The following is an 18293-nucleotide window of genomic DNA, read 5'->3' as shown; positions in this document are numbered from 1 at the left end:
TGGTAACATAATACCAAAAGCACCATAAAACGAGAAAAATAAAATATTATTAGTAATAAGAAAGGACTATATGTACTTGCTATAATAAAGCTTGCAAAATAGCATTCCCATCTCTCAGGACGAACTCATCCACGGCATTTTGAACAGTAACTATTCACTAATGAAGATCCGCAGTCGTAGCAGAAATTATGTCCGCACCTAATTTAATTCATATGTACAACATAAATCTAAAATGTAAAAACAAATTATCAGACTAAAATATAAATATTTCTTTTATTGTAATTTCAAATCAAATATAGGTTTGAAATTTTGTTTATATACTATTTTAATATGATATTTCATAAAAATATAATAATCTCTCCGTTCCCCGTACCATGTCCACTTTCCTTTTTAGAAAATTTTAAACTTTTTAATTTATTTTTTTTTTAATTTTAATTAAACTGATTACTTATCTTAATCTTAATTTATAATTATTTATATTATATAATAATTATTTTCACTAATACATTCTTAATTATCTACTAATTAATACCGTGTCTACAGTGTAGCAGACACTGTATATAGGACGGAGGGAGTATATTTTTATTCAAAAATATGGTATAAATTTGAATTGTATTGGTATGAATTTGAAGTTAGAAAAGAACAAATCTTAAATTAAAGTGATTTATCAAATTTTTACTATTTAAAAAAAAAATTCAAAAAATATCTCTTAATATTAATTTTACATTCATATTCATATTTATTTATATCATATTATACAATTATTCAAATTAAATTTTTTTATTATTTAAATTCAAATTCCAAATCAAAATTTAATAATTGTTTGGTACCACGTAAAAATGCATATAGTTTTTAATATAAAATTAAATTTTAATAATACATAAACAATGAATAAATATTTAATTACTTTATCCATCTCATATAATTTATCTCTATATTCTATTTTTTATTATAATTTAATTTGTAATTTTTTTTAAAAGAAATAAAATTATACTAATCCAAGGGACAGAGTAATAATTTAAAATTAAATTATTAATTTTTAAATATTTGACTCTGCTATATATATATAAATATTATGTTATTTTAATATCAAATCATCGATGAACATGAAATCAAATACCCAAAATCCAAAACAGAGCACAAACCTGCATTTCACGTGCGAACAACCTTCCGATTTCTCGACGAAGAATTCGCAATTGGAGCACCTCATCCATTTCTCCCGCTCCGCAAGGTTCGTCACCATAACATCCGCATTGTTACTCTCACCTGAGGCAGACTTCCACCTCCTGAACGCCTCGCATGTCATCTCCGAATGCCATGGAACCTTACACTGCGCGCAGAACAGCTTGTTACAAACAGGACATTCAGATTCAACCACAATCTCACCGTTACGATCCGCGTCGTTCATCAACAGAGCCGAGCAGTCCTTGAACGGACAGTAGAACTTCTCCGGCGACGGAATCAGAGCCTCGCACAGAGCATCGCACCATCTGTCGAACACCTTCTGCGTAAGAACAGATCTGCAATTGAGAGGCTCCAAAACGCCGTTGCAGGCGCTAACAGGACAGCTAATCGCGGTTACGTTCTGATCCAGTTTGGTAACCACGAATCTGGCTCCAAAACTTGCTTTGGCAGAATCGATTGACAATGGTGAGGCTTCAAAACACCGGCGCAGCCGATTTCAGGACAGCTGATGGCGGTTACGTTCGAATCCAATTTGATAACCACGTAACTGCCGATGCAATTGGTGCAGTAAGAGTGATTGCAACCTTGAATTCGAAATAAACTGCTTACTGGCATCTCCTCCGCGCAGATCTCGCAGGTAAACATGTTTGATTTTGAAGATTCGCCGTCGTAGGAAACCCTAACCTTCTCGCGGCGCGCTTGCACGAAGTTTAATCTGTCGATTGGTGGCCCTGAGACGGTTGAAACCCTATGGATCGGCATACGCCGTGCCGCGCTCCAGTCGGCGGCGATGTACACCGGCAGTTCCCAACGTTCGGATCCCTCGTTTGCCATTGCTGCTGTGTTTGTAGGTTTGAAATTAGTTTATTGGAAAAACGCTTAGACTAATCCATATTGGAAATTTGAAATACATTTTATCCATAATAGTAAATCAAAATTTGAAAATCATCCCAAAAAAAAAAAAAGAAAAGATTAATCAAAGAAGTGCAAATTGGGGTCAATTTTCGAGGGTAATTTCGTACTTTCACATATTCAACTTCGTTATGTTATGCTTCGATTAAATTTTTAGATGAAATTCTTTGATTTCTATTTTTTTTTTACAGGAGAATCGCTGCTATCCGAAAATGCGCATTGGGTAAACACCGACCGAATTTAGTATCCTGCAAATTAGACCAGACAGACAAATTACACTAAAAGTAACCTTTGAATGTCAAAATGTGAGATTACGAGTTTAAATAATTAGTTGAGGATTCTCATAATATTAAAATGGAATAGAAAAACTTTTAAATTAAATTTATATAATTTTAATTTAAATAATATTATAATTTATTATTTTATCAAATATATATATATAAGATAAGATTTTGGATTTGTCTTGGCGGTATTTTATTTAAATTTTATATTTAAATAATATTTGATAAAATATTTTATACTACCTACATCTAAAATAATATACATATATTAAAATCATAAGTACTATAAAAATATATTTTATCTATAGTAGTAATTCAAAATTTCATTATTGTCCAACAAAAAAAAGATTTAAAAAAGGATTAATTAAAGAAGTGCAAATTGGACTCGACGTACCGATAGGATTCCCCATGCGGGGTCAATTTTCGAGGGTAATTTCGTACTTTCAGGTAACCTAATTCTGTTCTGTTTGGAATAACTTTTTAGAGAAAATTTTGATTTCTATCGACTTTTATTCAACACGATTTGATAGTTGATATAAATATATATATATTCTAACATTATATATAATACTTCCTTCGTTCCAATGTCCACGTTGCCGTTTCTGTCCATCCCACGTAAAATGTCACTTTCTTTTTTTGAAAATTAATTATACACTTTAATCTTATTTTACACTTTTTAATTTTATTTTTTTAAAATTTTAATTAAATTAATTAGTTATTTTAATCTTAATTTATAATTATTTATATTATAAAATAATTATTTTCACCTATACATTTTTAATTATCTACTAATTACACCCCTCCAAAAATTCCAAAAATACCGTGTCTACTGTAGACACACACGGTATGTGAGACGAAGGTACTATTTTGTTTGATACGATGAAATATAATACCGATTTTATCAAATCAACATAGTATGTCCATAAAATAATGCAACTCATGAATAATAAGATGATATTTTATTTTTTTTAATTAGTTAAGCCTCCAATCTCAATGTACCATAAATTATCCAAAAAGATTGTGGATCCCATAATGCCCTAGTTCAACTTCAATGCTTGCAAGATGTACAGTAGTGATCCATCACCATTGAAGCTCCACAGTTATAACAAAAAGTATCTCCACACCTAATAAGCATACAAATTAGAACAGTTAAACGAATCTAGATGTTCGTTCGTAAATATAAACAAGCTGAATCAAATGCACATTTGTAATAAAAAGTGAGTAATAATTATTTTTTTTTTTACAGCAAAAAAAAAAGTACAAAAATATAATATTTTTTTATTTAAAAAAAAAAAAGTGAGTATAGATTTAAAGGAAGGAGTATCAAACAAAAGATCAATTTCAACCTTCAAAGATAACTCTAAGCTATAAAAAAAAATGGTTGAACAAAGGGCAAAGCGTGTGTTAGATGAACAAATTGATTTATCTCACATTTTATACGATTAATTTATTTTGATTTTTAAAAAAAAAAATTAAATAATTAGATGAAGTATTTTGTTGTAATTGAATGTAACGTGCTAGTTTTTAAGATGAGATACAAGAAAATCAATTTTCAAAATTTTTCTGGAAAATTATCTGCAAATTTTTATTCCAGAAGGCATTTTGGGGTTTAGGGTTTTCGAATTTGCTTCAAGAACTCATTTCAACCTTCGAGAAAGCATAATCAAACTAAAACAAAGTAGACGAACAATCACCAAATCAGAGAAGAACAAGACGAATGAATCAAACAGAAACAAACCTGCATTTTATGGACAAACAACCTCCCGATTTTTCGACGAAGAATCGGCAATTAGGGCACCTCATCCACTTCTTCAGCCTGGCGAGGTTCAAAAGCTTTACATCGTCGTTACAGCTCGCATCTCCATTAAACCTCTGGATCTGCTCGGACATCCTTCTCTGAGCATCGCACCATCTGTCGAAAACTTGCTTTGGCAGAATCGACTGACAATGGTGAGGCTTCAAAACACCGGCGCAGCCGATTTCAGGGCAGTTAATGGCGGCTACTCTCGAATCCAATTTGATAACCACGTAACTGACGATGCAATTTGAGCAGTAAGAGTGATTGCACATGAGCAAACGGAAGGAGCTGCTCGTTGGCTTCTCCTCGGTGCAAATTTTGCAGGTGAACATGATTGATTTGATTCTGCTTCTGAATCTGATTTTGATTGTGATTTTGAAGTGATTCTGGTAGAGGTTTCCCGAGGGTAATTTCGTACTTCACGAATGAACGTCGCCGTTTTGCTCGGCCGTTCAAGCTTTCGATTTCTAGAAAATTGTAATCTGAGATTTTTTTATTTAAGAAAAAAAAAAACAGTTAATTTATGTAAAGTTAATTATTACTTTCGGAATTCGTATATTTTAAAAAATACTCCTCCCTTCCGTTCCGGATATTTTGTCTAAACATGGGAATTTATGAGTAGAGCTGGCAATGAGTCGATTCTAGTCGGGTTGAATATTTTAAACGGATTAAATTACTTAATCATAACTCGATCCCTTTATTATCATGTCGGGTTTTTGTTGACCCGTATATATAATTAAGCAGAATTTCTTAATTTAAATTAAATATTTTTTTGTTATGTTGTCATGTTATGTTTAATTTTATTGATTTGATCGTAAATTCTGTTGAATTATTTAAAATTGAACTTAATTTAAATTAATTTATGAAAAAATTATTAAATTATAATTATTTTATATATATAATAAATATATTAATCAATATTAATATATTATAATCGAGTTGTCGTCAGTTTTTGTCAGCTCTATCTATGAGGAATATAATTAGTAAATAATTTAAAATTTATTAATAAAAATAATTATCATATAATAAAAATAATTATAGACTAAGATAATTGATTAATATTATTCAAATTTAAAAAATTATAAATTAAAATTTTTAAAATAAGATTAAAGTGTATAATTTTTTTTGAGAAAAAAATAACAAAATAAGTGGAACGAAACGAAAATGAAAAGATGAACATGAAAAGTTGAAAGTAGGAATTAACATATTTTTTATAGTAAATAATATTCCTTCTGTCCATAAAATTTACTTTTATTTTCTTATTTCATTTTTTCTGCTAAATTTATCGATTTTGACAAAGTCAATCAATCAAAATTTTATCAATTATTTAATCAATCAACCAATACATAATCAAAATTTAGTTTTAGAGTCTATCTCCTAAAACTTACCTAATTACTAAGTTTGATAAAATTAACAAAATAATATTTAATTATTATTTTCATTTAATACTTAAATTTTCTTCTCATTTGCTCTAATTTTTAACTAAAATTTTAGAAGTATTTTCAACAATTTTATTTATTTTTATCACTTTTTCAAAGAAATATTCATTTTTCTAATTTTACTTTTAAATTTATTAGATAGAGAAAGTACAAGTTTTATTACTATCATAAATAAATATATATTATATAAATAGAATTTTGAGAAAAAACAAATATCATAAATACTTTTAATAGAATTTATTATTATAAATAATATATACAACATACACTATACATAAAAAAAAAAAAAAAAAACATATTATATAATTACAGAGAAAATATATATTGACAATGACATAACATAATCAAATTTTAGATTAGATTTGAAATCATAATTAATGAGATTATGTTAATTAGAGTAACATTTGTAATTAATTCAAAATTTTGAAACCGAAATTAAAGTAATTTTTATAATTATGGTAACATTTATTATTAATATCAAATCAATTTTTTACTTTATTGAACTAGTTACTAAATATTTGTGAAAAAAAAATTATTTTAAGAAAAATAAGCCATATATAATAAAATTTAAAATTAATTTAACAAATAATATGTAGCAAATAGTATAACGTGACATCATATCATCGAGTTGTTGGTAGCATATGTATATACAGCCGATAGCATAATATCATATGGGTTAAGATTTATATAAGATTTATACCATAATTAATAAGATTTTTTATAATTATGATAGAATTTATAATTAATATCAACTAAATTTTTTGTTTTATTTGAACTAATTACTTTTAAGTAAAATTATTGAGAAAAATATTTTAGTTGTAAAAAAATATGTCATATATAATATATATAAAATTTAATTCAACAAAGTACATGTACAACAAACAATGTAGAACGTGACATCATATCATCAAGTTGTTGATAACATATGTGTATACAACCGACAACATAACATGAGTTAAGATTTATATAAGACTTTACACTATAATTAAAAAGATTTTTTTATAATTATGGTAATGTTTATAATTAATATCAAATCAATTTTTTGCTTTATTTGGCAAAATATTTTAATTTCAAAAAAATATATCATATATAATAAATATAAAATTTAATTCAACAAATAACATGTACAACAAAAAAAAAAAGATATAACGTGACATCATATCATTGAATTGTTGATAGCATAGTTGTATACATCGGATGCATAACATCCTGTGGTACTATCTAGATAAAATTTAATAACATAATTAATAAGATTTCATACCATAATTATTGAAATAATTAATTATAATAACGTTTATAATTAATATCGTATCAATATATTGACTTAATTAAATTAATTACTTAAGTTAAATAATATAATACTTTAATAAAAAAAATATTACGGATAAATATAAAATATTAATTTTGCAAGTAACCTGTTAAGTAGATATTATAAATTACAAAATCACATATATCATATGCATATTTAGTCGATAGCATATTGAAATATGAGACAATATTTGAATAAAATTTGAAACTATAATTAATGTAATATTGATAATTACCGTAATGTTTGTAATTATTATCATATCAAATTCTTTCCTTAATTAAACTAATTCCTTTAAATAAAATTATTGTAAAAATTATTTTAATTTTAAAAATATATCATATATAATAGATATATAATTTAATTCAACAAATAATAACATGTATAACAAATAATGTATAATGTGACGTTATATCATCTAGTTGTTGATAACATAGGTGTGGATAAAGGTCTCTGGTTAGGAATCGGGTATAATGGGCAACATAATACTCTATAAGACATCAATCACGGTGCTGATGATCATAAGAGCCGCCATCATTTTAACAATTCATAACTGCTTCATCTCCTCTCTTCCGTATGAAACTCATCGGCATTAATGGCGAAGGAGAGTTTTGACTGTAAAAAGCGACTGCTCAGCTCCTCGCCGAAGCAGATTAGGGTTTAATTCACTTCAATGGCGACTTTTCCAATTCAAATCAAGCAGAGTGCAAAAAAAAGCCAGACTCCAAATCGAAATCGAAACATCAACCATGTTCACCTGCGAGATCTGCGCGGAGGAGAAGCTAGTAAGCGATTTCTTTCGAATTCAAGGCTGCAATCACTCTTACTGCACCAATTGCATCGCCAAATTCGTGGCTACGAAAGTAGATCAGAATACAACCTCCATTACCTGCCCTAGCAGCGCATGCGACGTCGTTTTGGAGCCTCAAAATTGCCGCTCTATTATCGCGCAGAAGGTGTTCGACAGATGGTCCGAAGCTCTGTGCGAGGCTATGATTCCGTCGCCGGAGAAGTTCTACTGTCCGTTCAAGGACTGTTCGTCTCTGCTGATCAACGACAGCGGTGAGTTTGTGGTTGAATCTGAATGTCCTGTTTGCAACAGACTTTTCTGCGCGCAGTGTAAGGTTCCATGGCATTCGGAGAAGACGTGCGAGGCGTTCAGGAGATCGGGTTCAGGCGAGAGTAGCCGTGAGGATGTTATGGTGAAGAACCTTGCCAAGGATTTGAAATGGATGAGGTGTTCTGTCTGCGGATTCTTCATCGAGAAATTGTATGGTTGCGATCACATGAAATGCAGGTTTGCGGTTCTGTTTGATTTATTCTGTAATTTTATTTTATTTTTTAAATGATATATAAATTTATTTTTAAAAAAAGTGATATATTTTTATTTTTTTTAAAAAAATGTATAATTTAGTTTTTCTAAAGTGTATATAATTTTATATTTTAAAAAAGTGATATATAATTTTATTTTTTTAAAAATAATGTATAATTTTATTTTATTTTTAAAAGTTAGACTCCTTCCATCTCATAAAAAAGTTACAGTTTGTTTTTTACACGTAGATTTTTTAATATTAGTATTATATTTGATTGTAATGAAAAAAATAAAAATACCCCTATTTGTATGGTGTAATAAAATGGTGTGTTCGTTATGTGGATTTTGATAAAATCTATTATTCATTCCATTTTTTTTTCTCTAAAAATATTAAATCAAACACTTATTTTTTATTTTATACAAAAAAAATTAATTTTACGTTCAAAATATAACACATATTTATATCACATCATACAACTATTTCAATTAACATTTTTTACTACTCAAGTATCAGTTCGAAATCCAAACCTTAAAAGTAATAGTATTTGTGTAATATAGTGTAAGTTGGAAGGGTATTTATTATGTTAGGTAGTAGTACAATTATTTAATTAAAAAATTGTGATCTTATATTGAGACGGACGAAAATGAAAAATGACAATTGTTCGATGAGACATGGGGAGTATAATTTTATATTTTAGAAAAGTGATATATAATTTTAGTTTTTTAGAAATAATGTATAATTTAATTTTTTAAAAGTGATATATAATTTTTTATTTATTTAGAGTGGAATGTAAAGACAAATTAAAGTTGAGATATAATTTATAAATATGAAATGGTATATAAAATAATATTAAAAAATAATATATTAAAAACATATTTTCTGGAGTAAAAGTTCAAGTTTATAAGTGAAATAAAATTATTATAAATAAAATACGGAGTAATGAATTGGAGATGGTCTCTCGTTCATACATTGGCTCGATCTCTTTTGCCGCTACAATTTGCTTTGTCTTCATTGATGAAAACTTATTGTTGAAATCTTTGCCTTTCTCATATCTACTTATTCCATTTACAATTTTCTTTATAAATTTGATCGTACATTAAAACATGTCTTCATATATAATTTTCTCGATTGCTTTCGATTCTTTTGACCGTTTTAGTTCTCATTAGGTGCGGACATGCTTTCTGTTACAATTGTGGAGCTACATTGATAGCGGGTCATTGTAACCGGTGTGGATGATGAACTATATAGCGAAGCGTCGTCGTTCTTTTGAGATGTGTAGAAATTTGATGGAACTTGAGAACGCATTTAAGATAAAATCGCATCTTATGAATATGTTGGATACTTTACGTTGTTGAGTTTTGAGTTTATATTTGACGTTTTAAGTAGTAAAAATTTATTAATTTAAATTTTATTTCAAAAAATAAGAGTATATATACTCCTCTGTTTCTCATTTGAATTTTTTCAAATCAATAATTTAATTTATTATATATATTATGTAATAAAAAGATATTTTTTTTGTTCAAATACTATAGTTTTATTTATAATTTTGTTCGTCTCAAAATAATAGTCTTATTTTTATAAATAACTATGTTGTTATAAGATCATTCCTACTTTTTCATTATTATTAAACAATTATCATTATTTTTTACATTAATATACTCACGATAAAAAAAAATTTATTTATATTTTTTACCAATTATCAATATAATATCAATATTTTTTAAATTTCGTATTCAACACAACTAAAATTATAATGATGAAACTAAGGAAGTACTATACTATTCTTAATTTAATTTTCATTTTTTTCATTTTTATTCATAATGAGAGTTTATTATTTTATTTATTTATTTTTTTAAAAAAAATAATAATTGAGATGTGGCCGTTAGAGATTCCACCGCCAGACACGCCCATACTATTTTTAGCAATACATTTTAGACACCACCAATTTTGTCTACATTTTCTTTGTCGGCGTGAATTCCTCGTCTACCTCGATTCCCCGCATTTGGCTCTTTCATAAGTTCAAATTTCTGACGCTAATAAATACCAATCTAACGTCAAAACAAAATTTGATCATTGATCGTTGTATCCAATAATGGCTGTACCAATATTACGATTCATCGCCGTCCTCCTCCACTGCTCCCTCCTCTGCTACGCCGGCGGCCGCCTGCCGATCGGCGGCGAGGCGGCCATCGATGACTACATTGTCGAGCCGACTAATTTTTTGGGTTCGTGGAGAGTCGACTCGCCCAATTGCGGTGTCTCGGCGATGCATATGCAATTATTGCCCAATAATAAGCTCATAATGTACGACTCGACAAGTAACGGCTTGTCGGAAATAAAAAATGACCCCCCCTTGTGCCGGGGGAGGGTCGGAGGCCGCCCGACCGACCCCCAGCTCGATTGCACAGCCCACGCTCTTGAGTATGATGCCGAGACGGCGCAGATGCGACCGCTTAATGTATCGTATTCTCTAATTCATCTATGTTTTATTTTTATTTTTCGAGATAATTTTATATTGAGAAATTATTAATCAACTATGTTTTATTTTTATTTTTCGAGATAATTTTATTTTGAACAATTATTAATTTAATTTTTTGATGATTTTTATATTTTTATTATATTTTTTAGATAAAGATATAAAATAAGTGTATGCTGATTCTATATATATGATTATAAAAATTGAATATGAATTTTAATGAATATGTAATAATACTAATATTTTATTAATTAAACTTGATAAGCTGAGGTAAAAAAAATGATAAGTTGAATATATAAAAGTATAATTATAATTGCTGCAAATTTGTAAATGTAAATGGATGTATAATTGAAATATATAAATTAAAAGGTATATAAAAATTATTTATAAAATAGATAAAAAATAATAATAATAATAAGAGAACGAGAATATCATTTTATAGTATTGGTTGAATTATATTGATTTTTGTAATTATTTTATAAGATTTTATTTTATTTATTTTTTGTGATATTGTGAATTTGTTTATTTAGAGTTCGGTTTTATTTTATTTTATTTTTATTATTATGCAAACTTTTTTATTCTATATAAAAATAAGTAATTTTTTTTTACAAATATCATTTGAAAAATACCAATGGATTTTTTTTTTTATAATAATAATAATAATAACAAGTGAAAGTACGGATCCGTTTACCTAGCGTCTCTAGATAAATAAATTGTTGGTGTGTTATACGAGTAACTGTGTTAAAAATATAAGATATTACCTCTGGTCTTGCAACAAGAATATTAGTATTTATTTTTGCAAACAGATTTTTTAATATTAGTATTATATTTGTTTATAATAATAATAATTAAAAAATGCCCGTATCATGGTCGTATAATATAAAAGTAACAATATTTGTATAATATATTTTAAATTGTAAGGTATTCATTATGTTAATATATAATACAATTACTAAATTAGAAAATAATATATTTATTTTAAGATATAAAAAAATTATATATTTCTTGAAGAAATATAATATTTTATATTGAATATTTTGATTTTTTAACTTTTGTATAAATTGTTTTGTGTTCTTTAGTATTATGTTATGGATCGCAATTGAAAAATAATATTGAAAAAACCAACTGTATTTATCTTGATTAACCTGTTTCCTTCGCGTATGTTAAAATTCCCAGCTGGCCTCCAGCCCGTGGTGCTCCTCCGGCGGCATGACGAAGAACGGCGAGCTGATGTCGACCGGCGGCGACAAGGACGGGTTCCGCGCCGTCCGCATTCTTAAGCCGTGTCCCAACTGCCAGTTCGAGGAGAAGAACCTCGCCCTCTTCAGCAACCGCTGGTACGCCACCGACCACCCCCTCGAGAACGGCACCTTTGCCATCGTTGGCGGCCGCGACGCCTACAACTACGAGCTCGTCCCCGTCGACACCCTCGAATTCACCCCCCAAATCAAAGCCCTCCCCCTCCTCGCCGAAACCGACGACGACGCCGGCCGGGAGAACAACCTCTACCCCTTCGTTAACCTCCTCCCCGACGGAAACCTCTTCGTCTTCGCCAATTACAAGTCCATCGTCCTCAATCCGTACACCGGAGAAGCCGTACGGAAGTTCCCCGACCTCGCCGGAAGTCGGAATTACCCACCGTCCGCGATGTCCGCTCTCCTCCCCGTCGACCTAAGCTCCGGCGACCCTAAGTATGAAGTTATTATCTGCGGCGGCAACAGTCGCGACGCTTATATTTACTCCGATTTGCAGCAGCCTAACCGGACATTTTTGCCGGCGCTTAAGGACTGTCAGAGGATCGATTTGATGAAGGAAGGCGCTGATTGGGATTCGGAGGATATGCCGTCGCCACGTGTCATGGGTAAATTTAAAATTTAAACAATTTTTAATTTCATATCTGATTTTTTTATTATTTTAGGACTTTAACTATTTTACGTCGGAAAATAGTAAAATTATTTCGCTAAAAAATGATCCTCCAATGTGGGATTCGTTGCGTTGGTTCGTTGTTGCTATTGTGGCACTGACGTAGTTGAAATGTCATCGCTATGCCAGTGACATAGAAGATGATTTAGCGAAATTTTTTTACTTACACGACTATTTTTAACTTTTTTTTATTTTAGGACTTTAAATGGTTATGTCTAAAAAAATCTCACCAAAAATAGTCCTACGACGTCGGATTCGCCACACTGGTCTATTGTTGCTCATCTAGCGATGATATGTCATTGCAATATCACTGACACATCAAAGGACGATCTAGCATAAATTTTTTACTGTCATGACTATTTTCACACATGATCTATGATCTATGATCTATTTAAAGTAAAAGGATCATAGATATGAGATTAAAATAAATAATTTACCAAAATATTTTATAAAATAAAATAAATAAATATTTTTTATTTGTTGTTGTTTGACGTGGCAATGATATATCAGTCACAAGTTAACGCCACGTCAAATAACTGTGGACCAATTTATAGAATTCAACACCAAATAATTATTTTAATAAAAAAATATATATATACTTAAAAAAAAAACTATTTTCATTCGAGTTCATTTAAAATTCTAAAAATAATAAAAGTTTCGTATGCACACATTAAATTAATAATAATAATAATAATAATTATAAAATCATTAATTTTATTTAGATTATTTTAATATATATAAATAATATGTGATAGGCGACATGGTGATTCTCCCCACCGGAGATCTGCTAATTCTGAACGGCGCAAAGGCCGGCACGTCGGCTTGGAACGCGGCCGACCAGCCGAACATGACTCCGGTTCTCTACACACCTAATAAACCGAAGGGTCTCCGGTTCAAGGAACTCGCTCCGACGACGGTTCCCCGGATGTACCACTCCAACGCCGCCGTGCTACCGTCGGCGGAGATTCTCATCGCCGGCAGCAACACCAACGCCTTCTACATGATGCCCAAGTACAACGACCTCTTCATTTTTCCGACGGAGATGCGGACCGAGAAGTTCACGCCGCCGTACCTGGACCCGCTGCTCCAGGACTGGCGCGTGGAGATCACCGGCGCCGCGGATCCGATTCCGATGAAGTACGGCGGCACCTTCACTCTCACCGTCACCACCAAAAAGGGGCCGCTGCTGCCGCCGGAGGTGAAGGTCACGATGTACTCGCCACCGTTCACCACCCACGGCTACTGCCAGAACCAGCGGCTGCTCATTCTCAGCCGGAAAGTTAGCGGCAATACGTTGTCCGTGGAGGCGCCGCCGTCTGGGAAGGTGGCGCCGCCGGGGTACTATCTCATCTTCGTCGTCCGCCGTGGGATCCCCAGCCGCGGCGTGTGGGCCCGTATTGACAATTAATTTAATTTATTTACTGCATATTTCATTATTATTATTATTATTTATTTAAATTATATATATATAGATATATATATATATATAATTGAAATTTTGATATAAATTTATGAGATATTCTAAATAAAATTTATTGTATAATTGACCTTTTTGTTAGCCGGAAAATATGTATTGAATTTCTATCTTTGTGTATTTTTATGTACACGTTGAGGAAGGAATTCTGTGCAATATTTTAGCTGATGTAAAGATAAATTGTGCAATAAAATTTATACGGTATATTTTGTATGTTTATATTAAAATATGGAGGATTGTAATTTACTCCAATTGTTTTAGATTATAATTGAATTTGGGTATTTATTTATTTTTTTATTTGGAAAAATATAATTTATATATAGGTAGTAGATGGGGGAGATGAGGGAGTGTGTATAATTAGAGTAGGAGGTAGTGAGGTAGTTGGATTTTGAAGTTTATTTTAAGATTATTTGATATTTATAATGTTCAATGGAATTGAATAATTTTTCAATAATTTATTTGTGGTGTTGTAACATTAAAAATTATGTACACATTCATTCATAGTATAACATTTGTTGCTCCTATCTTTTAAATTGTTTTATCTTGAATTTGACATTAAAATCAAAGAAATAGAAAATGGTGAAAAATGAAACTATAGTGTCCACATTATATTATCTAAAATATAATAAGATAGAGAAAAATGGCTTTGTCTAGATTCATCAAGGTATTTATTATTATTATTATTTTATTTATTTATTTATTTTTTTTTTTTACGTAAAATCTACAATCATTATTTTTTCAGTGCACTTTAAATAAATTTTCAATTAAACTTAATAATCAGTAAATTAGGTCACAAGTCTACCTACACACTAGCATACGATCTCATACGAAATATTATCAAGGCAATAATTTATTTATATTTGATTGTGTGTTTTAACTTTTAAGGATCAATTTTACTATTCAATTTTTAAGTATTTCTACTTCGTAAATTTATAATTTTAGTACTTCCTTCGTCCAAAACACGTTGCAATATTTTTTTCTGGTATGTTCCAAACACCCTGTAATATTTCCAAAATATTAAATAATTAATTATATTTAATCTCTAACCCACACTTTATTCCATCACATCACCCAAATAAAAAAATAAAATATACATTTCTCTCTCCACCACATCACCTAATTTCTAAATTATCCTACTTAATACTACCAACCTAAAGTTATTGTTTTATTCTAAAGTTATTGTTTTATTCTTAATAATAATAATAAATACAATACTATAATACTTCATTCGTTTCAATACAATAGTCTTGTTTACCATTTTTGTCTGTCCTAAAACAATAGTCTTATTTCCATAAATAATCATATCACTGTAAAACTACCCTTATTTTTTCATTATTATTACACAATTGTCACTACTTTTTACACTAATACACTCATAAGGACAAAAATATCTTTTACCCATGTTTTTTACTCACTACTAATATAATATCAATATTTCTTAAATCTCGTGCCAAACACAATTCAGACTATAGTTATAAGACGGATGAAGTATATTATAAAAATAATTTAATTTATATATTATATTTTAATAATATTAAGAAATATAGTTATCTTATTATTTTAAATTTATATATTATACCAGGGTCGGCTCATAGCAAGAGCAGGGTGAGCAACTGGACCCCTAATTAATAGATGACCTATATTTTAAATATTATCTATTATTATTATATTTTAAAATTATATTTTAAGTTTTAATTTTTTTCTTTGTAATTATCCTAGTTAATTTTAAAATTAAATTTTAATTTCTAATCATTTTTTTTTTCTTTCTAATCGTCTACACTTCTTTATCTTACACCATATCGCATTGCCTCCATCAACTCGATCAAACCTGCCTCATATTTTCTCTTATATCTTTCACCCTCCTCAGTCTTTTTTGCTTTTCGAACTTTCAGATAGACCGTCTTTCATCTTCTTTTCTCAAATTTACATTATCCAGACGGTCACGTAGGGCCTATAATTTATTTTCGCTCAGGGCCTAAAAAAAGTCTGAGACGGCCCTGTATTATACTTAAATTGAAAATTACAATTATAATTGAGATACCAAATTTAAATAGAAGTATGTATATTTTTTAATTATACTCAAATTATTAAATATAAATTATAAAAATTTAAAATAAATTGGAAAATACAAATAATTTAATACTCCTATAATATTGTAATTTATATATTTCTTTAAATTAAAATTTTAAAATATAAATAATTAAATTTTAAAAATATATTTTCTATACTTTTATTTAAAATATTTCAATATAATTAAAAAAATAAAAAAAATATATAGATAATTTTTTAAAAAAAATACAATTATATTAACAACATGTATGTATACATTTAAGTTTTTAACTATTTTAGGAACAATAAAAAAATTAATATTTGATATTATATTTTTAAAAACATATTATTGATGAATTATATCAATTTTTTTTTAATATATATAACTTCAATTTTGTAAACTCATCTTGCCTATGTGCAATAAAAAATAAAAATAAAAAATAAAAAATAAAAAACACTAAAATTTCAATTTATCTACAACCAAGATCAATTATATGTTACATAATTATATATTCCTCGTGTCCCCACAAAATTATATATTTTGTTAATTTTATTGACATATTCAAATATATACATTGTCTATTACACTAAAGTGTTATATTAAAATAGATTTAATTTTTATATGAATTATAAATATACTAATTTTTTTATACATAAAGGATGAAAATCAATTTTGTCAAAATATATTTGATATTATTATTATTATTATTAATCTATTATAAAACAACACATGAGTACATATGATCTAAACAAATGAAAGTATTATATAAATTCTACTCCATTTTATTTCAAATAATTACTCATCCGTCCCATAAATATAGTCTTAATTGGATTAAATACGATATTTAAGAAATATTGATATTATATTGGTAGCAGGTAAAAATTATGAATAAAAAACCTTTTTGTCATGTGAGTGTATTAGAGTAAAAAGTAGTGACAATTGTGTAATAAAAATGAAAAAGTAAAAGTAGTTTTATGGTGATATAGTTATTTATGGAAATAAGACTATTGTTTTAGAACGAACAAAAATGGTAAACAAGACTATTGTATTGAGACGGAGGGACTACATTATAATCACACATGTTTTACATCAATATTTTCATTAGATAGAAGTTTTTTTAAATTTTAAAATTGTATCCTATAATCTCATCCATTATTTTTTATCGTTAGTCGGTACAGTTGTAACATAATTATTTTAAATAATATAATTTAAATAACTTTTGATATGTTTTTTTATGTATATATATTTTTATCTTTTTTTGTAGTAATATTTATAAACTATCAATAATTATATAATAAATGCAAAATAGTAAAATACTTTTACTCAGTAAAAAATAATAAAATATCATTACAATAAAGAAAATTTATAAATGCTAAGGACAAAATAGAAATAAATCTTATAGTAGTATTTTCAATTTAATTTATCAAAATGCCCAATAAAGAAATTTATCAATTTTTAAAACAATATTTTTTAATTTTTATTAAAAATATTAAACAGAAAATACTTTTTTTACTAAAATCCGTATTTGGGTTTATTTAGTTGTGATTTCAAATTAAATTATCATTATTCATTATGTACGAATTTTAATAAAAATATATTATTTTATCTCATAAAATACTATACTCTCTTTGTCTTTTCAATTTATTTTTATTTTATTTTTCAATTTATCCCCTAAATTTATATAAACATTTAACTGTTATCCTCAATTCAACGATATATTACTTTTATTACATTTTCTTGTCTCATTTCTTTAATTTGTAACTAAAATTTTAAAATGTTTTATTTTTTATTTTTAATTTTCTTGTGGAACTTAAATATTCTAATTTTTGCGGATAAAATATTAAAATAATATTTAAATATAAACTCAGATCAAATATGTTATTTCAAATCAATATCAAACTACAATGATTTTTTATGTACAAATTTATCTTCAAATTATTAAGTTCAATACTTGTTTTTTCAACTAAAATTATTAGGTTTTCTTGGTCTTTTTTTTTTTTTTATTATATTTATTTTTATCATCTCACAATTTTTAATATTTCACATAAAAAAAAAAAAAATTCAAAGCAAAACACTAAATCCATTATATCCAAAAATTGTTTAAACCAAAATATAAAATCTTTATTTTGTGAAAAA

General features: G+C 28.0%; 4 protein-coding genes across 4 annotated transcripts; 2 read left to right on the top strand and 2 right to left on the bottom strand.

The window, feature by feature from the left end:
• Positions 1 to 67: 67 nt before the first annotated feature.
• LOC127239930 (E3 ubiquitin-protein ligase RSL1-like) lies at positions 68 to 2026 on the bottom strand. The gene is made up of 3 exons (XM_051258316.1): positions 1624 to 2026; positions 1146 to 1501; positions 68 to 198 (listed from the first exon to the last, which is right to left on the bottom strand). The coding sequence occupies exons 1-3, from the start codon at positions 2017 to 2019 to the stop codon at positions 126 to 128; spliced, it is 825 nt and encodes a 274-aa protein (XP_051114273.1). The 5' UTR covers positions 2020 to 2026; the 3' UTR covers positions 68 to 125.
• Positions 2027 to 3426: 1400 nt separating this feature from the next.
• LOC127239579 (E3 ubiquitin-protein ligase RSL1-like) lies at positions 3427 to 4508 on the bottom strand. The gene is made up of 2 exons (XM_051257791.1): positions 4117 to 4508; positions 3427 to 3502 (listed from the first exon to the last, which is right to left on the bottom strand). Exons 1-2 carry the CDS (start codon positions 4506 to 4508, stop codon positions 3427 to 3429), a joined length of 468 nt encoding a protein of 155 aa, XP_051113748.1.
• A 2877-nt stretch (positions 4509 to 7385) lies between these two features.
• On the top strand, positions 7386 to 9532 carry LOC127239888 (E3 ubiquitin-protein ligase RSL1-like). The gene is made up of 2 exons (XM_051258248.1): positions 7386 to 8218; positions 9401 to 9532. Exons 1-2 carry the CDS (start codon positions 7671 to 7673, stop codon positions 9468 to 9470), a joined length of 618 nt encoding a protein of 205 aa, XP_051114205.1. The 5' UTR covers positions 7386 to 7670; the 3' UTR covers positions 9471 to 9532.
• Positions 9533 to 10326: 794 nt separating this feature from the next.
• Positions 10327 to 14041, top strand: LOC127239578 (putative aldehyde oxidase Art an 7). The gene is made up of 3 exons (XM_051257790.1): positions 10327 to 10692; positions 11887 to 12571; positions 13389 to 14041. The coding sequence occupies exons 1-3, from the start codon at positions 10327 to 10329 to the stop codon at positions 14039 to 14041; spliced, it is 1704 nt and encodes a 567-aa protein (XP_051113747.1).
• Positions 14042 to 18293: the final 4252 nt, after the last annotated feature.

This window comes from Andrographis paniculata, unplaced genomic scaffold (assembly GCF_009805555.1).
Source record: "Andrographis paniculata isolate CXL003 unplaced genomic scaffold, ASM980555v1 Contig78END, whole genome shotgun sequence".
NCBI lineage: Eukaryota > Viridiplantae > Streptophyta > Magnoliopsida > Lamiales > Acanthaceae > Andrographis > Andrographis paniculata.
The sequence above is the reverse complement of the archived record's forward strand: the minus strand, read 5'-3'. Positions and strand labels throughout refer to the sequence as shown.

Coding starts and splice junctions, on each gene's coding strand:
- LOC127239930 (XM_051258316.1), bottom strand. CDS start 2,019: ATGGCAAACGAGGGATCCGAACGTTGGGAACTGCCGGTGTACATCGCC. Junction 1,502..1,623: donor AATCGATTCTGCCAAAGCAA/GTTTTGGAGCCA, acceptor CTTACGCAGAAG/GTGTTCGACAGATGGTGCGA. Junction 199..1,145: donor TGTTCGCACGTGAAATGCAG/GTTTGTGCTCTG, acceptor GAATTAAATTAG/GTGCGGACATAATTTCTGCT.
- LOC127239579 (XM_051257791.1), bottom strand. CDS start 4,508: ATGTTCACCTGCAAAATTTGCACCGAGGAGAAGCCAACGAGCAGCTCC. Junction 3,503..4,116: donor TGTTTGTCCATAAAATGCAG/GTTTGTTTCTGT, acceptor TATGCTTATTAG/GTGTGGAGATACTTTTTGTT.
- LOC127239888 (XM_051258248.1), top strand. CDS start 7,671: ATGTTCACCTGCGAGATCTGCGCGGAGGAGAAGCTAGTAAGCGATTTC. Junction 8,219..9,400: donor TGCGATCACATGAAATGCAG/GTTTGCGGTTCT, acceptor AGTTCTCATTAG/GTGCGGACATGCTTTCTGTT.
- LOC127239578 (XM_051257790.1), top strand. CDS start 10,327: ATGGCTGTACCAATATTACGATTCATCGCCGTCCTCCTCCACTGCTCC. Junction 10,693..11,886: donor CGCAGATGCGACCGCTTAAT/GTATCGTATTCT, acceptor TAAAATTCCCAG/CTGGCCTCCAGCCCGTGGTG. Junction 12,572..13,388: donor GCCGTCGCCACGTGTCATGG/GTAAATTTAAAA, acceptor AATATGTGATAG/GCGACATGGTGATTCTCCCC.